This window comes from Theropithecus gelada, chromosome 2, assembly GCF_003255815.1.
Source record: "Theropithecus gelada isolate Dixy chromosome 2, Tgel_1.0, whole genome shotgun sequence".
Classification (NCBI taxonomy): domain Eukaryota; kingdom Metazoa; phylum Chordata; class Mammalia; order Primates; family Cercopithecidae; genus Theropithecus; species Theropithecus gelada.
Genome location: NC_037669.1, coordinates 32550350 through 32577399, shown reverse-complemented (window position 1 = coordinate 32577399; position 27050 = coordinate 32550350). Strand labels below are relative to the sequence as shown.

Sequence of the window (27050 nt, the reverse complement as noted above, 5' to 3'; positions counted from 1 at the left end):
ATCAACTAACGAGCAAAATAACCAGTTAATATCATAATGGCAGGATCAAGTTCACACATAACAATCTTAACCTTAAATGTAAATGGACTAAATGCTCCAATGAAAAGACACAGACTGGCAAACTGGATAAAGAGTCAAGACCCATCAGTCTGCTGTATTCAGGAGACCCATCTCACACGCAGAGACATACATAGGCTCAAAATAAAGGGATGGAGGAAGATTTACCAAGCAAATGGAGAACAAAAAAAAGCGGGGGTTGCAATCCTAGTCTCTGATAAAACAGACTTTAAACCATCAAAGATCAAAAGAGACAAAGAAGGCCATTACATAATGGTAAAGGGATCAATTCAGGAAGAGCTAACTCTCCTAAATATATATGCACCCAATACAGGAGCACCCAGATTCATAAAGCAAGTCCTTAGAGACTTACAAAGAGACTTAGACTCCCATACAATAATAATGGGAGACTTCAACACTCCACTGTCAACATTAGACAGATCAACAAGACAGAAAGTTAACAAGGATATCCAGGAATTGAACTCATCTCTGCAGCAAGCAGACCTAATAGACATCTATAGAACTCTCCACCCCAAATCAACAGAATATACATTCTTCTCAGCACCACATTGTACTTACTCCAAAATTGACCATATAATTGGAAGTAAAGCACTCCTCAGCAAATGTACAAGAACAGAAATAATAACAAACTGTCTCTCAGACCACAGTGCAATCAAACTAGAACTCAGGACTAAGAAACTCAATCAAAACCGCTCAACTACATGGAAACTGAACAATCTGCTCCTGAATGACTACTGGGTACATAACGAAATGAAGGCAGAAATAAAGATGTTCTTTGAAACCAATGAGAACAAAGATACAACATACCAGAATCTCTGGGACACATTTAAAGCAGTGTGTAGAGGGAAATTTATAGCACTAAATGCCCACAAGAGAAAGCAGGAAAGATCAAAAATTGACACTCTAACATCGCAATTAAAAGAACTAGAGAAGCAAGAGCAAACACATTCCAAACCTAGCAGAAGGCAAGAAATAACTAAGATCAGAGCAGAACTGAAGGAGATAGAGACACAAAAAACCCTCCAAAAAATCAATGAATCCAGGAGTTGGTTTTTTGAAAAGATCAACAAAATTGACAGACCACTAGCAAGACTAATAAAGAAGAAAAGAGAGAAGAATCAAATCGACGCAATTAAAAATGATAAAGGGGATATCACCACCGACCCCACAGAAATACAAACTACCATCAGAGAATACTATAAACACCTCTACGCAAATAAACTGGAAAACCTAGAAGAAATGGATAATTTCCTGGACACTTACACTCTTCCAGGACTAAACCAGGAAGAAGTTGAATCCCTGAATAGACCAATAGTAGGCTCTGAAATTGAGGCAATAATTAATAGCCTACCAACCAAAAAAAGTCCAGGACCAGATGGATTCACAGCTGAATTCTACCAGAGGTATAAGGAGGAGTTGGTACCATTCCTTCTGAAACTATTCCAATCAATAGAAAAAGAGGGAATCCTCCCTAACTCATTTTATGAGGCCAACATCATCCTGATACCAAAGCCTGGCAGAGACACAACAAAAAAAGAGAATTTTAGACCAATATCCCTGATGAACATCGATGCAAAAATCCTCAATAAAATACTGGCAAACCGGATTCAACAACACATCAAAAAGCTTATCCACCATGATCAAGTGGGCTTCATCCCTGGGATGCAAGGCTGGTTCAACATTCGCAAATCAATAAACATAATCCAGCATATAAACAGAACCAAAGACAAGAACCACATGATTATCTCAATAGATGCAGAAAAGGCTTTTGACAAAATTCAACAGCCCTTCATGCTAAAAACGCTCAATAAATTCGGTATTGATGGAATGTACCTCAAAATAATAAGAGCTATTTATGACAAACCCACAGCCAATATCATACTGAATGGGCAAAAACTGGAAAAATTCCCTTTGAAAACTGGCACAAGACAGGGATGCCCTCTCTCACCACTCCTATTCAACATAGTGTTGGAAGTTCTGGCTAGGGCAATTAGGCAAGAGAAAGAAATCAGGGGTATTCAGTTAGGAAAAGAAGAAGTTAAATTGTCCCTGTTTGCAGATGACATGATTGTATATTTAGAAAACCCCATTGTCTCAGCCCAAAATCTCCTTAAGCTGATAAGCAACTTCAGCAAAGTCTCAGGATACAAAATTAATGTGCAAAAATCACAAGCATTCTTATACACCAATAACAGACAAACAGAGAGCCAAATCATGAATGAACTTCCATTCACAATTGCTTCAAAGAGAATCAAATACCTAGGAATCCAACTTACAAGGGATGTAAAGGACCTCTTCAAGGAGAACTACAAACCACTGCTCAGTGAAATAAAAGAGGACACAAACAAATGGAAGAACATACCATGCTCATGGATAGGAAGAATCAATATCGTGAAAATGGCCATACTGCCCAAGGTAATTTATAGATTCAATGCCATCCCCATCAAGCTACCAATGAGTTTCTTCACAGAATTGGAAAAAACTGCTTTAAAGTTCATATGGAACCAAAACAGAGCCCGCATCTCCAAGACAATCCTAAGTCAAAAGAACAAAGCTGGAGGCATCACGCTACCTGACTTCAAACTATACTACAAGGCTACAGTAACTAAAACAGCATGGTACTGGTACCAAAACAGAGATATAGACCAATGGAACAGAACAGAGTCCTCAGAAATAATACCACACATCTACAGCCATCTGATCTTTGACAAACCTGAGAAAAACAAGAAATGGGGAAAGGATTCCCTATTTAATAAATGGTGCTGGGAAAATTGGCTAGCCATAAGTAGAAAGCTGAAACTGGATCCTTTCCTTACTCCTTATACGAAAATTAATTCAAGATGGATTAGAGACTTAAATGTTAGACCTAATACCATAAAAATCCTAGAGGAAAACCTAGGTAGTACCATTCAGGACATAGGCATGGGCAAAGACTTCATGTCTAAAACACCAAAAGCAACGGCAGCAAAAGCTAAAATTGACAAATGGGATCTAATTAAACTAAAGAGCTTCTGCACAGCAAAAGAAACTACCATCAGAGTGAACAGGCAACCTACAGAATGGGAGAAAATTTTTGCAATCTACTCATCTGACAAAGGGTTAATATCCAGAACCTACAAAGAACTCAAACAAATTTACAAGAAAAAAACAACCCCATCAAAAAGTGGGCAAAGGATATGAACAGACATTTCTCAAAAGAAGACATTCATACAGCCAACAGACATATGAAAAAATGCTCATCATCACTGGCCATCAGAGAAATGCAAATCAAAACCACAATGAGATACCATCTCACACCAGTTAGAATGGCGATCATTAAAAAGTCAGGAAACAACAGGTGCTGGAGAGGATGTGGAGAAATAGGAACACTTTTACACTGTTGGTGGGATTGTAAACTAGTTCAACCATTATGGAAAACAGTATGGCGATTCCTCAAGGATCTAGAACTAGATGTACCATATGACCCAGCCATCCCATTACTGGGGATATACCCAAAGGATTATAAATTATGCTGCTATAAAGACACATGCACACGTATGTTTATTGCAGCACTATTCACAATAGCAAAGACTTGGAATCAACCCAAATGTCCATCAGTGACAGATTGGATTAAGAAAATGTGGCATATATACACCATGGAATACTATGCAGCCATAAAAAAGGATGAGTTTGCGTCCTTTGTAGGGACATGGATGCAGCTGGAAACCATCATTCTTAGCAAACTATCACAAGAACAGAAAACCAAACACCGCATGTTCTCACTCATAGGTGGGAACTGAACAATGAGATCACTTGGACTCAGGAAGGGGAACATCACACACCGGGGCCTATCATGGGGAGGGGGGAGGGGGGAGGGATTGCATTGGGAGTTATACCTGATGTAAATGACGAGTTGATGGGTGCAGTAGACCAACATGGCACAAGTATACATATGTAACAAACCTGCACGTTATGCACATGTACCCTACAACTTACAGTATAATAATAATAAATAAATTAAAAAAATAAATAAAAAATAAAAAATAAAATAACTAAGAAAAAGCATCAGTTTCAGAAATGCAGTACTGGTAATGTATTAGTATGTGTGAAGTTTTTGTTGTTTAAGACATTAACATCAAAATAAATGCATGATTCCATAAAGAAAAAAAAAAAAAAATTATTTGATAGAATTGTATGCTCAAAATAGAGTATTTTATGTAGACATACTTTCTCAGAAAAGTATTAGAGATTAAATATTTTGTAATTTTTTGCTGTATAATAAACCCATGAACGATACAAGATTTTAAGCTAGAGCTTTTGCGAAATAGAAGTAATTTGGCAAGTATACGCGTGTCACGCGCATCCGTGTGAAGAGACCACCAAACAGGCTTTGTGTGAGCAACAAGGCTGTTTCACGTGGGTGCAGGTGGGCTGAGTCCGAAAAGAGAGCAAAGGGTGCTGGGATTATCAAGAGTTATTATAGATTTTTGGGATAGGCTGTGGAGTTAGGAGCACAATGTTTTTTGCCGGCTAGGGGTGGATCTCACAAAGTACTTTCTCAAGGGTGGGGAGAATTACAAAGAACCTTCTTAAGGGTGGGGAAGATTACAAAGAAGCTTCTTAAGGGTGGGGGAGATTACAAAGTACATTGATCAGTTAGGGTGGGGAAGAAACAAATCACAATGGTGGAATGTCATCAGTTAAGGCTATTTTCACTTCTTTTGTGGATCTTCAGTTGCTTCAGGCCATCTGGATGTACACATTCTGGTCACAGGGGATATGATGGCTTAGCTTGGGCTCCGAGGCCTGACAATGCGCATTCTGCTTGAGTTGGAACACTGCAGTTATGCTTAACAGACTATGAGCAGGATTTCTGTTAGCCAGTAAGATCAGCTCATGTTCGAGTAAACTGATAATTCTCAAATGGTTAAAGTTTATCTCCCTGAATCTGGTTTTTATTTCTGAAGAAAAACAAAAACTTGTACAATATTTCAGCCCGCTTAGAAAGCCTAAGATTTGTTAGAGGATTCAATTTGTTAATTTTGTAGGTGTTTTCAGAGTGAGACCAAAAAGCTTCTAATTTTTTCCCATTGTTTTGGCACTGCATTTCTCTTTTAGGAGTGCAAAAACACTTTCAAAATTACTTAAATTTTTAAAAATAATAAAAGAGGAAGAAGTGTGCCCTGTGATATAATAAAGTAGATTTACATCATAGACTTATATCTATTTAGTAATTTTTTTGGATTTTTATTGTATTTTCAATCTTTGACAAGAATGTGTCTACATTTTTGTATCCTTAAAATGGATTTTGACAATTTAAATCTGATAGCCTTACCTTTATCAATTTCATGATACTGCTTTTGGCATTACTTAATCCAATGATAAAAACTGAATTTTTAAAAAAGAGCACTTGACGTTTTTTCTTCCAACATTAATTTGAATTTTTTTATGGACGTTAGAAAATGTTGCAGTTTAGTCATAATCAAAAATAAATCTTGAGGCTAGTAGAGCAGCTTTGGTGCTGTTTATATTTTAATTGCTTACTGGATTTCAATGTTACCTAGGGCCATCAGTTTGGTATTTTGCCACCTTGCACATTAAGTGATGTTTGATTTTTCTTTTTTCTTTTTTTCATATTACTTCTAAATCCTGAATAGTTTGTGGCAGCTGGAGATCACTTAGTCCACCACTGTCCAACCTGGCAATGGTAAGTAATATTGAGTAAAGAATAGAAAATTAGTAAAAGGCATGGCTTCAGAATTATAGCAATTTGCAAAACAGGTTGATGGATGAAAATTAGAATGACCAGTTTAACTTACTCCCCGCAGATTTTTCTGTTAAACGGTGCCCCCAGTGATACTCAAAATAAAATAGAGGAAGAACAAGTGGGTGTTGTACCCACGTTATTTTGCTATGTTAGCACAATAGGTGGACTTATTTGAGAAAAATGCATTTACTTCTTTACTATTATTTCTTTTCTTTAGAGTGTTTAGGTTTGACCTTCTGGTTTGTTGAATAATAGGTTAATAAAATTTGATCGGGTTTTTGGCGGGGCACAGTGGCTCATGCCTGAAATCCCAGCACTTTGGGAGGCTGAGGCGAGCAGATCATGAGGTCAGGAGATGGAGACCATCCTGGCTAGCATAGTGAAACCCCATCTCTACTAAAAATACAAAAAATTAGCCGGGTGTGGTGGCGGGTGCCTGTGGTCCCAGCTACTTGGGAGGCTGAGGCAGGAGAATGGCATGAACCTAGGAGGCAGAGCTTGCAGTGAGCCGAGATGGTGCCACTGCACTCCACCCTGGGTGACAGAGTGAGGCTCAGTCTCAAAAAAAAAAAAAAAAAATTTGAACAGGCTTTTTTTCAAATTAACAAAATTTATTGAACATTTTTGTGGCATTAATAAATGCAGAGATTTTGCAGTTTTATTTTCTTTAAAATATAAGACATAAACATTTTCCATTAGGTTCAAAAGTATGCTCCATCTTTAGGAAACTAGCTAAAGCTAAAAGAAAGGTTTATGATACCAATTAAGGCCTTCATGTAAGTCTGCTTTTAAGAGGCTTTAAGTTTTTGTTTTTTTAATAGCTTTTATTTTAATTACTAAAGTACTTTAAGCAATTTAGCAGTTTTCACAATCTATATTTTAAAATATTCTGAATAATCACAATGTTTTATTACTTTCAAGTACCCATGATAAAGATTCCCTGTTGGTAGCTGAAATATTGGCAGAACTTTTATTTAAACTAGAATTGCTTGGAATTATCACCTTGTTTGGATGTAGGTGCTTCAACTTGTTATATCTTTTTTTTTCTGAAAATTTTTTTTCAATTGTAGTTGAAAAGTATAGTTTTGACTGGAGATAGGAGTTCTATAATTAATAAGTTTCCAATTGATAATGTTTTTCTTAATATCTAAAGACCTTGAAATGCTCTTTCATCTGTGGCCTGTTATTCTCCTGCATTTTAGTACTTACCATGTAGCTGAAACAGTTGTCACTGCCTTTTTCAATTACTCTTTATTTTGTAGGGCATTATTTATGTACCAAAAGACTAAAGTTTCAAGTTTGTTTTCTGTTCCATATTTAAAATTAAATTCATGTCATAGAAGCTCTCTGATTTAATGAAGGTTTTTCTTTTTTCTATATTCCAGGTATTCTGTTAAAACTATATTTAGCTAGGTTCTGGTCTATAATTTATGTGTATTTCAAGTCAAATAGGGACATGATGTTTACAATAATATTCACTTTGTGAAAATAAGTGATTTAGGATTTTTTTCAATATGATAAGCATTGAGATTTCTTTGTTCTACCAGCTTAATTGTTTAAGTAGTGTAGATATTTGATTTATAGCATTGTTGTAGGGGCTTGTATATATGGACAGGATCTCTTTTTTAGCAGGTACTAGGAGTTTTATTCCATTTTATGAATTACAATGATTTTACTGTAACTTAGAACTCAATTATACCCCACTTTAGTGTCCACACTTTTGGCTAAATTGCTGGGCCAAAGGAAAAATTCATTTTAAATCAGTGCTAGAGACAGGTTATACCTTCATGCTTATATACCTTCATGTGCACAAGTGCTATTATGACCTTATTTTAACTCTTCCCTTAGAACTTCGGGTGTTGCCATGACATTGTTGAATTTGACACTTGGGACTAGTCAAAAGAAGCCTAGAAGACTGTCAAATAATTTTAGGGCTTTTCCTGACTTTACCTTGTGCCCAGATCAATGGTTTGAACTTTAGACTGAAGCTTGAAAAGACAGCAGAACTCCAAATTTATGCTCATATGTTTGTGACAGACACCACATACCATTCCACCTCTCACCATTTTCAGATGACCCACAAATTCTTAAGAAGAGGTGCCAGAGCAGCTCAGAAATGTAGATAGTTGGCTCTGACCCACAGAGGGAGCAGTGTTTAAAAGTAGGAGCCCTGAAGTCACTTGGCTTTGATCCTTGCTCTCCCACCTAGTTTTGTGATCATAGGCAACTTGATCTGTTTAATCTTTAGTTTACTTAACTATAAAATGGGATATTTATATTTTCTACTGTTTAGAGTTATGAAGACTAATTGAAAATAACATGTTGGAGACTTAAATTCTATACTTAATAAGCACTGAATGAAAGGGTTTTTTGTTTTCAAGAATTATTAATATTGTCATTTTATGATTCAAAGCATCTTTTGTCTCTTAGTTCTGATTTTAATACAGTGATAGGAACAGGGATTTTGCCAGCCACCTACATTATTACATAATGTCTTGCAGCTTTTTTTTCTGCCTTGTTCTCAAGATGAGCAGCAGTACTTTAGGATTAAAAATGTGAGAGATTATACAATGGGCTACAACTTACTGAGGAGCAGCATATTTCACTTAGATTATTGTTGCGCTTTTTTCCATGCCTTGACATACTTACTTAATGGAATCCTTCCCAAATCAATTTTAAACCAATTTTCTGAGAAGTATGGATTATGTCATTTTGAGATTTATATGTGATACTTTCTGCTCTATATTTGCCTATTAAAATATATTTTGTATTTTGGTGCTTTTCACTGTTTTTAAAGGGCTACAGGGGAAGAATTGAAAGTGAAGGCATACCTACCAGCAGGCAAACAATTTCTGGTAACCAAAAATGGTAAGAATTATGTTGCATATATTAATAAATTTTGCACAGAGGTATATTAAAATGAAGCTCTGGGTTTTTCTGTTGCTTGAAAATTTTTTCCTTGGTTTTATCTCCTCTTTCTGTTATTTCTTTCTGCCAAAAACATATAGTTGTCAAGATATAAAGGAAGAGGGCCCTAAGGAAAGTTAGACTTCTAAGTGGATTTTTTTGAAGTTGGCTTCATAATAATCTTTCTAGGTATTTGATTTTAACCTTCTTTAGACTGCAATTTTGTATGGAAAATGTAATTCATACTACCTATGATAGCTAAAAGCACAGAGCTGAAGATGTTATTACCCGTTGTGTCATAGAAGGGCACAAAAATATTTTGAAACAGGTAGTGGTTTTTTTATTTTTGGTTTTTTTGAGACAGTCTCGCTGTGTTGCCCAGGCTAGAGTGCAGTGGCGCGATTTCGGCTCACGGGTTCAAGCGATTCTCCTGCCTCAGGCTCCCAAGTAGTTGGGATTACAGGCCTGCCACCACACCCTGCTAATTTTTGTATTTTTAGTAGAGACAGGGTTTCGCCATGTTGGTCAGGCTGGCCTCGAACTCCTGGCCTCAGGTGACTTGCCCGCCTTGGCCTCCCAAAGTGCTGGGATTACAGGCGTGAGCCACCGCGCCTGGTGGAAACAGGTAATGTTTTATTTATGAAGTTAAATTTAAAAACAACATCAAAAGGTTGTTAATAGTTCCTTACTAATCACAGAACAGTACATTGATTTCTGTTCCAATTTACTCATTATAGGAAAGGGAAAATAATGTGTACAAAACAGTTTTTTCTTTTCTACAGTATATTTCTTTTTACAAAGGCTGATAATTTATATCCTGATTGTTTAAAAAAATCAGGAGATTAAAAAGCAATTTGTTGACCTTATACCATAATGTTTTTACCGTATAATTACCCAATCTTAGGCTTGTGAATAATAATGCCTGTTAATTGACACATTTACTGTATGAACAACTTACCAGTGTGGTATAAAGAAGTAAAAATCAGAAGGTTGGTGAATTTTAAACTGTTTTATCCATTGTAAATAACTGGAACTTAAATATGAATTATAAAATTTATATTGAAATTTACTTTAGCTTTGAAAACAAGAGGTCACCTTTACCACCACTGAATATGACAGCTGGTAGCTCCATGTTCTGAGAGTAAAGCCATTAAAATAAGGTATTATTATTCATTAGACTGACACTGAACTTCAGCCTGCTGTTCTTCACAGACCATCATGGTAAAGGAATGCATAGAACATTCCCAATAGAGACTTTCTGCTTGTCTTCTGACAAAGCTATTTAGGAAAAGGTAAATGTAGCCAAATAATTTTGTGTCTGTGGGCTGAATGTAACTCTTAATCACCTTTAAAAGTGAAACATAATATTCACTTAGTATTTTGGTGGTATAAACACCCTATTTTATGGACTAAGCTCTTCTTTCTAATGGGTTTATGGTTAGCAGATTATGTGCTAGTAACTGTATTTACCATTTTTTTATAGTGCCGTGCTATAAGCGGTGCAAACAGATGGAATATTCAGATGAATTGGAAGCTATCATTGAAGAAGATGATGGTGATGGCGGATGGGTAGATACATATCACAACACAGGTAAGAGGAGAATAGAATGACATACATTTAGTTTAAACTCTTTCACAATCTTTTATAATAGCCTAGATTTAAAAAAGAGGATACATAAGGCATAGTTTTGTCCCAGTAGACTTACATGAAAAAAGCGGGAGGACAAATATTAAAAAAGAAGCCTTTAGAGTATGCCAAATTTATTTATTTTTGTTGTTGTTGTTGAGACAGAGTCTCACTCTGTCGCCAGACTGGAGTGCAAGCAGTGTGATCTTTGCTCACTGCAACCTCCACCTACCGGGTTCAAGCGATTCTCCTGCCTCACCCTCCCGAGTAGCTGGGACTACTGGTGCGCACCCCCATGCTCAGCTAATTTTTGCATTTTTAGTAGAGATGGGGTTTCACTTTGTTGGCCATGATGGTCTCCATTTCTTGACCTCGTAATTTGGCTGCCTCGGCCTCCCAGAGTGCTGGGATTGCAGGCATGAGCCACTGCACCTGGCCAGAGTATGCCAAATTTCTATAATACCTGCTACTTCCATTGCAACTTGAAAATACTCAATATTATTTTCTTAGTTCCTAGATAGAGGGGGAAAAAAGTCCATCAGAGATGCTGAATATGCATACTACTTTGCTTTACTGTCTCTTGCTTACATGTCATTGTCATTCCACTGCTGGATTATGTGGTCCTCTATGACAGGAACTATACTGTATTCACATTTACCCAGAGAACTGACATCTATTAAGTATTTAATAATTGTTAAATAACAACTAAAAGAAATTTTTAGTGCTGTAAGCTCCATGAAAGTAAAGATTTGTTGTTGAATTCTCCGTATCTATCACAGTGTATGATATAGAAGTTGTTCAGTAAATATTTGTTAAATGAGTTGAATGCAAGGTTTTTATAAGTGTTTCCATGATTTATTTGAAACCCTGAATATACTTTTTTGTTCTAAGTCCTAAAACACTGTTTCGCCACTATATTTATATAACTATGTAAATGCATATTAAGTGCTGCTGAAGCTGACTACCATTTATTACTTGTTTTGATGAAGAAAATGTGCTCTAAGTTTAAATCCATGATACTAAAAACAAATTTTTCTCCCTTTGAGTCCTAGAGATTAGGAGGTATATCCTTAATAGTAGTAATAAAACAGGGTTTCTCAAATTGGCACTGCTCTTTGGAATGGAAAATGTGCTCTAAGTTTAAGTCCTTGATACTAAATACAAGTTTTTCTCCCTTTGAGTCCTAGAGATTAGGAGCTATATCCTTAGTAGTAATAGAACAGGGTTTCTCAACCTTGGCATTGTTTTTTGGAATGGATAATTATTTCCTGTGCATTGTAGAATGCTTAGCAGTATCTCTGGCCTGTACCCACTAGATACCAGTAGCATCCCCCAGTTTTAACAACCAAAAATGCCTCCAGACATTGCTGAATGTTTCATGGGGGAAAAAATTGCTGCCTTCAGTTGAGACTCACTGCAGTAGACAGAGGGCTAAGTATCTGCCCAAGTAAAAGTTTCTTCTTAGGTCAGTTTCTCCTCTACTCTTAATAAAGGATGTTGCCTCTTTCCTTACGGAGATATAGGCAAAGATTTAGGACTTGGGTTCCTTGATCTGAAATTTATTGGCTTATTAGTGAGTTGAGTGCTATATCAAAGCCTAAAAGAAATAACAGATTGAAAAACTTTTGAAAGTAATTTCAGAAATCATCCTTCTTTTCCTCCCACTGACTAGTGAAAGTCTATTAGCTCTTCTGCTTTGGTTTTTCCATGCCTGGAAGATGTTGGCAACACATCAGTAGGAAATTCTCTGTTGACTGACTGGAACCATTGATTGTGCGTTGTTTTTAATGTCAAGTTAGTGACTTACGAGGCCAGATACTGGTTCCTTATTCAACTCAGAGTCCCTTGCTTTATCCTTGCTTTCCTGGGCTTTTTCTTGTATAAGCTTGTGTATTATTCGTGGTTCTCTAGAGAAACAGAACCCATAGGATGTGTACAGAGTAGGTTTTGCTTTCTGTGGTTTCAGTTACTTGTAGTCAACCATGGTCCAAAAATATTAAGTGCAAAATTCCAGAAATAAACAATTCATGGGTTTTAATTTTTGCCCTCACTGTTGGAGTAGCGTGATAAAATCCGTTCTGCCCAAGAGGTGAATCATCCCATTGTCTAGTGTATCCCTGCTGTGTATGCTACCCAGCCATTAGTCACTTAATAGCCAACTCTGTTATCAGGTCAACCGTCATGTACAGCGTAGGTAGGGTTTGGTACTATCTATGGTTTCAGACACCCTCTGGGGGTCTTGGAATGTCCCCCACAGATAAGTGAGGACTATTGCATAGGTATAGGTATAGATATAGGTAGATAGGTTTTTTTTGTTTGCTTGCTTGTTTGTTTGTTTTAGAGGAATTGGCTCGTGTGATTATGTGGGCTGGCAAGTCTGAATTCTGCAGGGCACACCGGCAGACTGGAGATTCAGGGAGTGTTGATATTGCAGCTTTAGTCCTAAGGCGTTCTGGAGGCTGAATATCTTCTTCTGGAGGACCTCAGTCTTTTTCTGAAAAGGCCTTCAACTGATTGGATGATATCCCCCTATCTTGTAGAGGGTAATCTGCTTTATCCAGTCTACTTATTTAAATGTTGATCACATCTCAAAAATACCTTAACAGCTACATCTAGAATGGTGTTTGACCAAACATCTGGGTGCCATAACCTAGCCAAGTTGACATAAAATTATCATAACCCTTGAGAGAATTACTCTCATTAGTCATTCGAGCTTTCTTTTTCTTTGTCAACTATATCCTACTTTTAGAAGTGTTTTAATGGCATACTACTACATTATTATATTTTGGCAAATTAAAGATATTGATTTTCTTTAAAATCAATCTGAATTGACTTTAAAAACAGTCAATTCAGTATGTTAAAATTTGGGTTTTACTGTTATGAAATAATCATACCTATTATATAGTAATTTCTAGAAAAACTGAAGTAAAAGCTTTGTGCTAGACCTATGGATTTTGACCTATTTTATTTGTGAAAGTGAGCTATTTATTCTTTTGTTTAGGCATGTTGAACAGACATCTCAAATTTTAGAAGATTAGCAAAGGAGCTAAGCACATTCTGTACTCAGGGTTTTTCTTTAGTAAGTTTAGATGCTATTGTCTTACGGTATTTCTTGTTAAACTATTTTGTTAACATTGACAGGTACTTTGAAGTAGAAATGTTATCTAGCTGACTGGTGGTGCTGCCACCTGCTTAATGCTTTCTTTGAGACAAGTAGATTTTGAGGTATTTGCCCAGCAGAGTACAAGAGAATTGAACCAAAAGTTAGCTTGTATGGATTTTAATCCCAATTTCATCATTTAACTGGGTATAACACTCAAGCAGGTCATCTCTCCAGTGACTTCATTTCTTCATACGAATACATTATTACTGTAACTTCCTTATAGGATAGTCATTGTAAGGATTAAATAAGATGTGGAAACAGTGGAAAGCCCCATATAAATGTGATATGATATTACTACCTTTGGGTATCCTACATTTATGAAGCAAATAACAAACAGATTGAGTATCCCTAATCCAAAAATCCAAATGAAATGTTCCAAAATCCAAAACTTTTTGAGCACTGATATGATGCTCAAATAAAATGCGCGTTAGAGCATTCTGAAGTTTTGTATTAGGGATACTTGACCAGTAAGTAAGTATGCAAATATTCCAAAATCTAAAAAAACTGGAAATACTTCTGGTCCCAAGCATTTCAGATAAGGGATAATCAGCCTATATTAAGATAACTAATAGCTTTGAGAAAATTTTGATGCAAGTTTAATTAAAATGTACATACGAGTCCTGTAGTTTCTTAAACTCTTCTCTTTCCTTTTTTTTTTTTTGCCCCCCTAAGATGGAGTTTCGCTCTTGTCTCCCAGGCTGGATTGCAGTGGTGCAATTTCGGCTCACTGCAACCTCCGCCTCCCGGGTCCAAGCACTTCTCCTGCCTCAGCCTCCAAGTAGCAGGGACTACAGGCACACGCCACCATGCCGAGCTAACTTCTGTATTTTTAGTAGAAACAAGGTTTCACCCTGTTGGCCAGGCTGGTCTCGAACTCCTGACCTCAGATGATCTACCCGCTTCGGCTTCCGAAAGCATTGGGATTACAGGCGTGATCCATCGCACCTGGTCAAACTGTTCTGTTTCTGAGAAAGTGTGATAGAGATTCTAACAAGGAAAGTAAGGAATAATAAGTGAAGAATGGCAGGATAATTCATGGTAAAATATTAATGAGTTTTTCAAAATTTGAGGAGGTGTCATTGTGACTATTCTTATTAGAGTTCATTTGTAAAGATACTACTATTATTTGCCTCCTTTTTTCAGAGAAATTGTGAGAATTTTCAGCATTTTTATAGTACTTTAATAAGTAAATAGGGTGTTTGCAGTTTAATTTTAATTATTCTTTTCTGCTGAATTTTACATAGGTATTACAGGAATAACCGAAGCAGTTAAAGAGATCACACTGGAAAACAAGGTACTGCTTAATTATATTTTTAAATTTAATGACTAGTTATTTGCCTATCTATCTATCTCTACGCACACATATATAATCACCATATCTGTCTTATAAAAACCCTGGTTATTTATTATCAAGCTCTTTTAAATTCCAGCTTTCTTCCCCATTCATTTTTTTGTCTCAACACACCAAAACGCTACTGCTGCCTAATGCATCTCGTATTTTCCTTAATTTGCAGTATGGTTAAGTAAAACAGCTTTTAGATTGTAGCTTGTGCAAACTACTAATTTTCACTGACTGGAGTGACTTCTAGGCTAGTTTAAAAGAGATGACTTTTGTTTTAAAATGTATTTAGTACCAAATGTCATGTAAGCAGAGAATTTTGGGGTGGAATTAACTACTTGCTTACTAGTAGATGCTAAGGATATATTAACATTTAAATTTTATAGGTTAAATAGTGCCATAAGCAATTTAATCATTCTCTGTATTTTCTTCAACTACTGGTAATTTGGGGTTTATTTGTTTGAATATTTGAAAGCAAACTTTAGCTTGCATCATTCAAATTTGTAACATTTTGAATGAATAGAAGCTTAATCAGTTAAGTTTTATTGCATGACTTATGGGGTAAAACATAATTGGATAGAGTTTTTCTGCTTGGAAATTCTGAGTTATTTTAGGCTGTCGTAGGTATTAGATTAGCTTTTCATTTCTCAGAGAGATCAATTGCAGTTGTCTTCATGTTTTTATATACCTGTAGTTGTTTGAAATGATATGAAAATATAATATAAAATGCTCTCACCCTTGTCTTAGTTATTTTTTTATCCGTCAGATCACTTAGAGGATAGACCATTTAGGTGGAATAATTGTGTTGCTAGTCTTACGACACATTTGCTACAACAATTACTAAAGATATTCTTTATGTGATTTTGTCATTTGGATCTTTCCGGATTTGTAACTGGGGCTTAACAGAAAGTGATAGAAATTAAGACAAGTTTTGTGGGGTTTCTTGGTACAGTTTTATGCTTTAAGATTTAGTTATTTGGCCTGAGAATTCTTCATTTTGAAATTCGACTTTTTGGAGTGTTTGAATGACTTAAGGAGAAATCACACAAATTGCTTTGCTGTTTCAGAAGATCTTTTTTACTCTGACCATTACTATGTATGCTTCAGACTTTGGGAATGATAAATGGCAGAGTAGTGTAGATAGTGATTTTCGTGGATGGGCTTATGGTAATACCTTTAATTTTTTTATAACTTAGAATACTTGCCATCCAAACGCAAGTATTAATCTTGGTTGTCAATTTCTATTGTATTCTACTTTATCAAGTATAAATATCACCAATATGATGAAAATTTTTCTTAATGATTAATTTGTTAGATAATAGCTCATATAATAATTACTGAGACACTGACAGTGGTTTTGTGGTTTCAATTTTGGGTGTAAGAATGATTTAAGTTTTAAACATATAGTGTTAAATAAAACCACCCCTAAGTAAAATGTAACCTAGGTAAAACTAAATGTTCAATTTATCCACTTATGTTGACTTCAGATTTTCAGAATATTAATTTTGTGAAAACAATAGCCAGATGTTAAACCTGTTGGTCAGTATTGTTCTTTCACTCTAGAGCTAATATAGTTAAGAAATTAAACTGATATTTTGTGCATTTTAATAATTGTAAAGTCCGACAACTTGCCTAATTCAGCTAGGATATTGTTAACAAATTAGAGTGTAATAGTGTTTGATTTATATTTTAGCTTATAATATATTTGATTTATAAATATATGCACTTTTTCCCCTTAAATTATAAGTGCACAAGTTAATATAATATTGACCTGATTTTCTAATACTAATGAACTGATTGACCAAAAATACTGTTTTATTGGAAGTGCAACTGGCGATTATTTTTAAATAGTTAGCTTAGATGACTCTTACTGCTCCCATAATAACCTTTGTTATTTTTCAGTCACAGCACTTAGCACATTACTTTTAATGATTGATGTATGAGTTCATTATCTCCATTGGAGTTTAAGTTTTTTGTGGAGAAGAACTGCCTTATCATTCTTATTTTCACAGTGGTTACCACTGTGCTAGCACATGGGTGTTCAGTGTTTAAATATTGAATATATTTAAGTGAATTTAAATGTAATTAATTTCAAAGGACAATATAAGACTTCAAGATTGCTCAGCACTATGTGAAGAGGAAGAAGAGGAAGATGAAGGAGAAGCTGCAGATATGGAAGGTATCCCTGTTCTAGATTTGCTTCAATTCCACTAGAATATTGATTTAGAATATTTGTAATTTATGCGGATTGAGAATTCTTCATTGAGTTGTAAGTTTAGCATATAGCAGCCTATGGTATATTTTATATATGTTTAGTTTATGAAAATTTCATTGGTGTAAAACTTACCTTGATCTTGGACTCCTCTATTTTACTCCGAACATAGTCTTGGACAACATCATTTTTATTGGAATAACTATTAGACATAAATATTTAATACTGGGTACAGCTGCAAGATACTAATTCCTAACCAAATTATTTCAGAGCAGAACAAAGTTTGCTTATTATGCATTTTGTATTTTCTTTTCCCTCTTTGATAGCATCTTTCTACTAAAACCTGAAGATAGTTTCAATGGGGCCTTTTTTTTTTTTCTTTTTTTGAGACGGAGTCTCACTCTGTCACCAGGCTGGAATGCAGTGGCGCAGTCTCGGCTCACTGCAACCTCCGTCTCCTGGGTTCAAGTGATTCTCTTGCCTCAGCCTCCCGAGTAACTGAGACTACAGATGCACGCCACCACACTCAGCTAATTTTTGTATTTTTAGTATAGAGATGGGGTTTCACCGTATTGCCCAGGATGGTCTTGATCTCTTGACCTTATGATCTGCCCACCTTGGCCTCCCAAAGTGCTGGGATTACAGGTGTGGGCCACTGTGCCTGGCTAATGGGGCCTTTTGAACTACACAGAATCCCCTCAGTTTCCCAAGATTCTGAGAAGTCCTCCTCCTAGAGTTGCCAGTTGAGAATCACTGCATTAGTGAATCATTGTTACAAGAGAGAGAAACCCACTAAAATCAGAGAAGTATGGGTCTGTTAGCACATGGTTATTCAAAGCTTTGTATTTCATGAGCATGATAATCTTTTTCAATACATTTGAAACCTCAGATATTTAAAAGTAGATGAAAAAATTGCTGTCACCAGGGTGACCTCTTTGTTAAATCCATTTTATCTTTATTACACTTACCTTTTCTGCATTGATTCTGTTAACCGTATCTTCCTCTTTTTTTTCCTCCTTTGGTTTCTATAACACTGGGTTTTCTTCCTCTTTCCTGGACTCTTTCTTCTAGTAATCTATGATTCTTTTCTTTCCCTCAGCAATTAAATGTTACTGTTTCATGGGTTTCTTTCTTTCTTTTTTTTTTTCCTTGCTTACTCTCTCTACTGCCAGATTTTTTCTTCTGTAATGGCATTCTGTAGTCTGGCATGAGAATTTCTGCAACAAGAAAGATAGCGTATAAATTACATCCAATACTTTGTGAGAGTTTAAATATGAATATATTTATATATGTAAATAGGGTGGATGTGTAAGAAGTCGGAAAAAGGAAAAGGATATGAAAAAAGGGCAGGCATTGAAGGCTGTAAGGCAGCTGAATCCCAAAAATACATAGACTTTAGAGTGAGATAGATTGTGTTTTGTAGTATGCAGAAGTAGAAGATGGTGCCAGGTAGAGTTGAAACACCATAATGGCAAGTGATGCTTGCTGGACCAAAAAAGTACCTTTCTGTTTGTTTTCAAAATTACTTTCAATTCCCCATGAAACCTAGCTATATCTGTTCCTAAATTTCAGTGAGATTCTTGTCCTTACTTTCATAGTAAACTGCTATTCCTTAAGGAAATCTGAATGAATTACTTGTAACCAGAATTGATCACAGCAGCCTCACATACCATCTGTATGCTAGGGACTTCCATATCGAATCCTCTAGCCTAGATATTCTCAACTTCAGATTTATTTCAGTTTCATTTCCACCTGGATGTCTCATAGTTGTCAGAAACTGAACTTATCACCTTCTTGCACAAATATTATTTCTGAATTTCATCTGTCTCTGAATGGCATAGTTGACCAAGTTGGGTTGGTGGGGTGGCATAGAACCCTTCGATTAAAGCACTGTTTTCAAAGTACAAGCTGTGGGATTGCCTTAAATATCTGGTAGTCATTTAGTATGTTTATTATATTTCCCCTAGATAGAGTTAAAGAATTGCTATATATGTAATTTTGCTCAACAATAGTGTTGATGGTATCTAATATAAACGTATTTTCATTTATTGAACAAATTATTTATTGGGCAGTACAGTATTTATCAGGTATTGTCCTTAGTGTTGGAGCTAAAGCAGTAGACATGATCTCATGTGGAGTTTATATTCTAATCAATGGAGACAAAAAATAGATAAGCAAAAGATATACTGTATTAGTTATAATTGTTAAGGAAAAAATAAAGGAGGAAAGGGCTAGAGAATCTTGGGGTGGGAATGAGTGTTGCAATTTAAATAAGTTGGTCAAGAAAAACCTAATTGAAAGTACACACCATTAAAATAAAGCCTGGAAGGAAGTGAATGAAACTAGGTATCTGAGGGAAGAGTGCAAAGGTCCTGAGGTGGGAATGTGTGTGGCTTATGTAAAATACTGTAAGGTATGCTTATGTCCAGATAGAAGAGAAGGGAGAGTAGTAAAGGGTGGAGTCAGGTAACCAGGGACCAGGTTCTATAAGGTCTTGACATAACTCAGAGTGAGAGAAGCCATTGGAGGGTTTTTTCTTTTCAAGTAGAGGAGCGACATGATTTAACATTTCAACAGAACCACGGTGCAGTGGTAAGAATAGACTGAAGGGAGAAGGGGACAGCAGGGGGCTGTTTCGATAATCTAGGCAAGAAAAGATGGTGGCTTGATCTAGGGTCATAACATTGGTAGTGGTGAGAAACAGTAGAATTCTGGAATATTTTGAGAGTTGAGCCAAAGAGATTTGCTGCTGGATTGGATGTCATATGTGACAAGCGGAGTAGTCAAGGGTGACTCCAAGGTTTTTGACCTGAGCTTCTAGAAAGATACCATTAACTGAGATGCGGAAAAATCAAGAGTGATTAGCTTTGGAGAGGGAGTCAGGAACTCAGTTTTAGACATGCGATATTTGCAGTGTTCATTAGTTATCTAGTGGAGAAGTGAAATAAACAAATATCCAAGTCTGCAGGCAGGGAATAAATTTGAAAGTCATCAATATTTAAAGTCATTGAGTCTGGATGAAATCGTTACAGAAATAAGTGTGGATAGAGGAGAGGCAAGGTCCAGAAACTGAGCCCTTGGTTACTGCAGTGTTTGATTTTATGGTTCTTTTAAAGTAGAGGTGATGAAGAGGAACCAGCCTAGAAGATAGTGAAGCAACAGTCAGTGATGTGGGAGGAAAGCCATATTTTAAAAGCCAAGGAAAGAAAATGTTCCAAGGAGAAGGGACTAAAAAATGCCACGTGTTCCTGATAGGTCAATTAAGATGAAAACTGGGAATTTACCACTGGATTCAGCAAAGAGGAGGTCACCGATGACTTTAATGAACATGTTTATGCAGTTATAGAAGTAGCCTTGTATACACTGTGGAGCCACTGAGGACTCTACAGCATTATTATGTCAAGCCTTAAACATGCTGACTTTCTCTGGGCTTTTGCCTTTGGAAGTATCAAATTAGCTCACTTATATCTATTCAATATCTTTGTTAAAAACAACGGCAAAATCCCAGTTTTTGAATGCTACTATGAAGTAATACTTAAATTGGTTTAGGCAATTTTCTTGAACTTGATTAATCTTTTGTTGCTTTTTATAACAGAATATGAAGAGAGTGGATTGTTGGAAACAGATGAGGTTTGTAAATTGAGTTTTCTTTAGTTAATTTTTAATGAATGAACTTGGGGATTCGTGTTCTTATTAATATATTGATCTTTCAAAGAAATTCTAATTTGTTCATATTGATTATAGCATATACAATTTAGCTTTGAGTTCAAGTTCATTTACCCTTAAGAAAACAAAATATACAATGGAAAAAATAGGTTTTCTAGAATGTCACGTTCATACTGATTTAATGGTTGTAAATTTTTCTCTTTTATTATGTGCCAGGCTACCCTAGATACAAGCAAAATAGTAGAAGCTTGTAAAGCCAAAACTGATGCTGGCGGTGAAGATGCTATTTTGCAAACCAGAACTTACGACCTTTACATCACTTATGATAAATATTACCAGACTCCACGATTATGGTTGTTTGGCTATGATGAGGTAAAAATTAGAAGCATTATATTTTAATATCAATATTTTAAATTGTTGGGTTTAATTTCTTCTTCATTAGGTCCATGGGTATTTATTGTAGTGTTTTAAATGTTGGAAATCATTTGTTTTACAGTTTTATGATTAATGTTGAACTTGATTCTTTCTTATTTTGAATGAACTATGAATTATTCAGTGTAGCAACAATAATGCTAAGACATAAACAGAAATAGTCTGTTACATATTCCTTGACCTCTAAGCTTATGCCTTCAAAATGTGAGGGAAATTTAAATTTTGTTTGGGATTACATCAGTTGGGTATGTAGGCATTTAGAAAATGACCATTGTCACATGTGAAGAAAGTGGATTGTTGTATGTATGTATTTTTCCCCTTAAGACAGAAAACTCATCTGCTTAATTGAATTAAAGGATAATTGATATAAGATTAACTTGTTTAATCTGTCATTCTTATGGCTGTATATAGGAAACAAGAAAATAAAATCAGTCTAAAAGATGAGTTACAAAGCTATAAAATGTTTTGACAGCCACAAACTTGTCTTTTTGTGAGATTTTTTTTCTGCATTAGGGGGTAGCTGTCACAGAGCTTGGCTATGACTCCTTCCTGTCCTTGATATTAATAAATTGTAAAATTTCCCGGAAATCATTCTAAACAGTCTAGAATTCTAAATTGCAAGTGACGTGAGATGGAGAACTAAATATATTAGAAACCTTGAGATTTAGGCTGAAAGTTTCTAAATAGTAAATTTTTTTTTTTTTTTTTGAGATGGAGTCTTACTCTGTCGCCCAGGGTGGATGGAGTGCAGTGGCGCAATCTCAGCTTACTGCAAGCTCCACCTCTGAGGTTCACGCCATTCTCCTGCCTCAGCCTCACAAGTAGCTGGGACCACAGGTCCCCGCCACCACGCCCTGCTAATTTTTTGTATTTTTAGTAGAGACGGGGTTTCACCGTGTTGGCCAGGATGGTCTTGATCTCCTGACCTCGTGTTCTACCCGCCTCAGCCTCCCAAGTGCTGGGATTATAGGAGTGAGCCACTGCACCCGGCCCTAAATAGTAATTTCACAGCATTTTTTGTGCTTTCAGCAACGGCAGCCTTTAACAGTTGAGCACATGTATGAAGACATCAGTCAAGATCATGTGAAGAAAACAGTGACCATTGAAAATCACCCTCATCTGCCACCACCTCCTATGTGTTCAGTTCACCCATGCAGGTATGTATATGTAGAGATACACATATTTTTTGGTGTGATTGTATATTTCATGGATTTGTTACTTGAGAATCTTGAAACATAGAACCCTAACAGAAAAAAATTTTCTTAATAAACAAGTAAAATTCTCTCTTGTCCTCCTTAGAAATTTTCTTCTGCTTACATATATAAGAAAAAGAAAAAAAACAACTCACCAATTTAAGTTTAATACGTTAAAAATTTTTTTGTTCTCTGTGGGTGTTTGTAGAATAGATGGATCTTTGTGATTTTACTACACTTTTTAGCTCCCAGAACAGTTTGGAAGATTCTGTTTTTGACTCAGAAATAGTCATCATTTAGATGTGGTTTGCTGTGTTGTGACTGCTTTTCTGTGAATGTAGACCATAGAGTTAACCTTGTGATTTTTTTAGGTGACCTATTTGCTTTCTTTTATTGATTAGTGAAGGGAGATATATGTATGTATGTTCTTCAGTTGAGAGTTCGTCAGCCTTAGCAAGTCAAGTGCGTTTATATATTGGGATTTTCTTTGTGTCAGTGGCTTTTCACAGAGCCAAATCTGTGAAGCTAAACCTATATACATGATTTGTTCAGAATTTTTCTTTAAAAAAAAAAGTTATTACATGCTAATTTCTTTAGGTTGGTTATTTCTAATAGATAACTTTCGCCGTTGATTGGAAAATAGTAGTAAGTTTTTTTCAGTGAATATTGGTTACCTACTGGTAACAGTATTTTTCAGTGAAACTCATTCTGTTGACCAATTAGATGAAACATTTCGTTTTCTCTTCCCTCTAGTTAAAAACAACCTTTAATATTTTCTTCTCATATTCTGCAACCTCTTTACTCTCAAACTTTAACCCCATGGGAGACCTTGATCATTTTTTCATTTTTTTAATGTCTGAAACTTTAATTGCTAGCTATGAAAAACAATTTAGGAGCCATTAGCTTTAGTTTTGAATTATGTAATCTAAAAAGTTTTCAGTTTTTAGAGTTATTCTCTTGATTCCTCTTATGGTTTAAGGTCTTAGGATGGTGCTTATCAAACTGAAGCATATTTCTTTCTGAGATGTAAAATTTACTCAGTTGGGGGAAAAGTAATTTAACTGGTAATTATGTTAAACATTTTAATAAAATAGATGACTATATTGTGGAATGGGATACAAATATTTCAAAAAATCTGAGTGCCTGTAAAATAAAACTTCAAGGATATTTTAGACCGTTCTATGGGCTACCTCAGATTGTGCCTTCAAATCCTCTGGAATGATACATTCCCTCTCATATTCTAAGTTGACTGCCTCTGTCGAAGGTTATAGTCGTAAAAACTGAAGCAGCATTATTTAAGCCAAGGTATGTTAAAAAGACTTTCTTTAAAAATTGTCTTTTTCTTAGTTTCTGTGCCTAGATACTTTGATACCACTATTTTCTGTAGCACAGGAGAGATACCAATTGGCCATGATGTATAGATAGGATAGAAACTTCATATAAATAAATACCTTTCTTTTTATAAGCAAAAATAATTGTTTTTACATAGAATTGGATAAATTTTAGAATATGCATTAGGACAAAGAAACAAATACAAACCTCTTAACTCTGACCAATTATCTTTTCTTAAACCCTCTCAGTTTTGGCTTGTTCTCAACTAAATCAACAGCCCAGATCACACGATTATAGATACCTCTTTGCGTTTTTGTCCAACTGACACCTTGTGCCTTTTTTTTTTTTTTTAATTTGCGTGATATGACTCTTTTTTGTTTCTTAGAGCAAACAGCTGTCATTCCACATTTTCTCCTTCATGATTTCCTCTTCCCTGGTTTTCTGCCTGCCTTATCTGTCCCAATTATCAGAACACTAACTAATGCCATTGTGCCTGCTGTGACTACCATAGCTTTTTAAGATTACGCCCTCCACTGGTAAAACTATTTGCATGGCATAACAATCTATAATCTTGTGTTTTGGAAGTGGAGGGGAGATATTTTATAATTTAACTATTTTAATAAATACTTTATAGTTATTGGGGAATGGTGGGAGAGATAAGTTTGTAATGTAACTATTATATTAAAAATTAATTCACTGACAGTAATACGGTCGATTTCTTTACAAATGAAAATGTGTTTTTCCTCTTGGTCTAATCGGTCTACATTAATAATTTTTTTTTGGCTTCTAGGCATGCTGAGGTGATGAAGAAAATCATTGAGACTGTTGCAGAAGGAGGGGGAGAACTTGGAGTTCATATGTATCCTTCCCTGTGTGTAGGATTAATGGCAAAATGGCTTTAGGATTTTTTTTTTTTTTTTTTTGAGAAATTTAGTGTAACCTTAATGACATAGTACCTATAACTTGTTTTAACTTCTCATATCTGAAAATCCTAGTGGAAGTCTTTAATTTATTTAGAAAATGTTTTTTGTGGTAGTTACACCTTGCTTAGTTGATTAGAACATGTCCCCATGTGTAGCAGTAGCTCAGCCTTGTTACAGAGGTAACTACTAATTTAGAGTAATAACATGAGTATCTTTTTCTTAGGTATATTTCCAATTTAACTTGTTACCAAAAATGTACTTTCCCATCAGGTAAAAGTAAAATTATAGGGTGTGTCAATCGGAGGTGTCTCTGAAGCAAATAATTCAACTTAAATAGGTAAATTAAAAAGTAATTAATGTACTACATGAAGTGCTTTAGATATTCTTAAAATATAGTATGTTCATTTTTCTCAAGACAGTAGCACCTTTCTTGTATCTTACTATAGTTTTCCTACTCAGTTTTCTTGGATTGACAAAAGTAATAAATTCAAGTTAATGCCCAAGCAAACTGTTGGATCCTAAAGTACCTGTACGCATAGCATAGATTCATCACACAGTCAAAATCAGTGATTAAGATGCCAGATAGCTTGAATTAGTTTCATGCTAGGTTAATAGTTGACATGGTGGTGGTTTCTGTTACTAAGTGTTAGATTAGATATGGAGACTCAGACTGAGGGGCGTTGCTAATAAAGTGTGTCCCTAAGAAGAACTATGAGCTGATTTGATATTGAAACAAACCTGAAACTTCCAGTCCAAACCATATTTACTCCTAAAGTCCTATTGTGCCTAACTGGCACATCTCTATGCTGGATACTAGGAAGCAACTGGGAAGACTGTCTATATATAATTCATAATAGTAATTGGTTTCCTCCAATGAAAAGTAAGCTCTTAACGTTTTTAAGTGCAATGAACATAAAAAAATTTCAGAATTTAATTAAAGACAGTCCAGTAAAGCAGTCTGACAAACACATACAGTAACCTAGAATCAGTCTACTATATAGGGTTTTCATTTAAGTTTTTTCTCTTTTGCTACAGTACTTTTATAGTCTATTCTGCCTTATTTTCTGACATAACTCTAGCAAACTTAAAGGGGTCTAGTAAATGAGTACATTTTGTACTCGATTAAACATGTATAGCTTTGTCCCTTTATTTTTATATCAAAGTAATTGTGCTTATATGAACGCCTACTCATTAAGAAGCTTCAAATTCAATATTAGAATGAGTGGTCAGATAACCTTAAAGAGCCTCATGTTAAATAGACACAAATTTGCATAGTTGAATTCTTTAATAGACTTAATTTAAGGGTTTTTGATTTTTTTTGAGAAATTAATGGCTTAATAAAATGGATAATTACAACATGGGCTTAAAACATAGAACTGTTTACAAATCTTATTTTCCTTAACTAAACCTTTAGGTATCTTCTTATTTTCTTGAAATTTGTACAAGCTGTCATTCCAACAATAGAATATGACTACACAAGGCATTTCACAATGTAGTGAAGAGAGCATAAAATCTATCCTAATTATTGGTTCTGATTTTCAAAGAATTAACCCATAGATGTGACCATTGACCATATTCATCAATATATACAGTTTCTCTAATAAAGGGACTTATATGTTTATGCATTAAATAAAAATATGTTCCGCTACCAGCCTTATTTGTTTAATAAAAATCAGTGTAAAGAGACAGTTTTTCTTGCTTCTTATTAAAAGGTTATGATTTGATTTCCCCTAAATAATAATAAGTGAAGACATCTGTCTCATATAGAATGATGACAGATTATTTTTGGTTCACATTTATGAGGAAGGTATTAAATGTATAAGGCTCAAAACTAGGATTAGAAAACACTGTGTGCTAGACTGTCTTCTTTCTTTTCTTTGTTCCTTTTGTTTTCTCTTACCTTTTCCTGTCTGCTGATAGTTAATATTTATGATGCGCTTACTGTTTGCCATGAACTCTTAAGTACTATTACTTACATGTTTCCCAATTGTTGTATTAAGTTCATAGCACCAAAATTATTTTTTATTAAGGATTCGGGAATATTTCTTCTATTGTGATTGCCTGGTAGAATACTAGAATTTAAAGGGATAATAAGTTTATTCTGTCATATCAGCTTATAGATCTAGGTATAGGAGTTTAGAAAGGCAAGTATTCTGCTCTAGGATACATACTGAAAGCCAAGGAGGAAAACCTAAGCCCTTTGTTCTCTTTATACCACTACATTCCTCATCTTTGTTCTTTCAGTAGTCTGCACAAAGTGGAATGGCTAATCTTGTCCATAGTTTTGTTTTATTTTCTCCTCATCATTTAAGAATACCCTCCTTGCTTTCTTTGTTTTCCTCCCTTTTCCAATCAATTATTGTATTACAAGAAAATCTCCATAATGAAGTTAATGACTTGGAGGTATTGTGGTGTTTGATATGGTATAATAC

General features: G+C 35.2%; 1 protein-coding gene across 1 annotated transcript in view; it reads left to right on the top strand.

The window, feature by feature from the left end:
* ATG3 (autophagy related 3) overlaps positions 1–26304 on the top strand; it is a 34638-nt gene extending 8334 nt beyond the window's left edge. Inside the window, exons 4-13 of the mRNA XM_025376168.1 lie at positions 5715–5764; positions 8622–8692; positions 10215–10322; positions 14766–14815; positions 16958–17039; positions 20668–20702; positions 20955–21110; positions 22200–22327; positions 24486–24554; positions 26033–26304. Coding sequence (XP_025231953.1) covers positions 5715–5764; positions 8622–8692; positions 10215–10322; positions 14766–14815; positions 16958–17039; positions 20668–20702; positions 20955–21110; positions 22200–22327; positions 24486–24554; positions 26033–26114 — 831 coding nt within the window. The 3' untranslated portion in view covers positions 26115–26304. The remainder of the gene's footprint in view (positions 1–5714; positions 5765–8621; positions 8693–10214; positions 10323–14765; positions 14816–16957; positions 17040–20667; positions 20703–20954; positions 21111–22199; positions 22328–24485; positions 24555–26032) is intronic.
* The last annotated feature ends 746 nt before the right edge of the window (positions 26305–27050 follow it).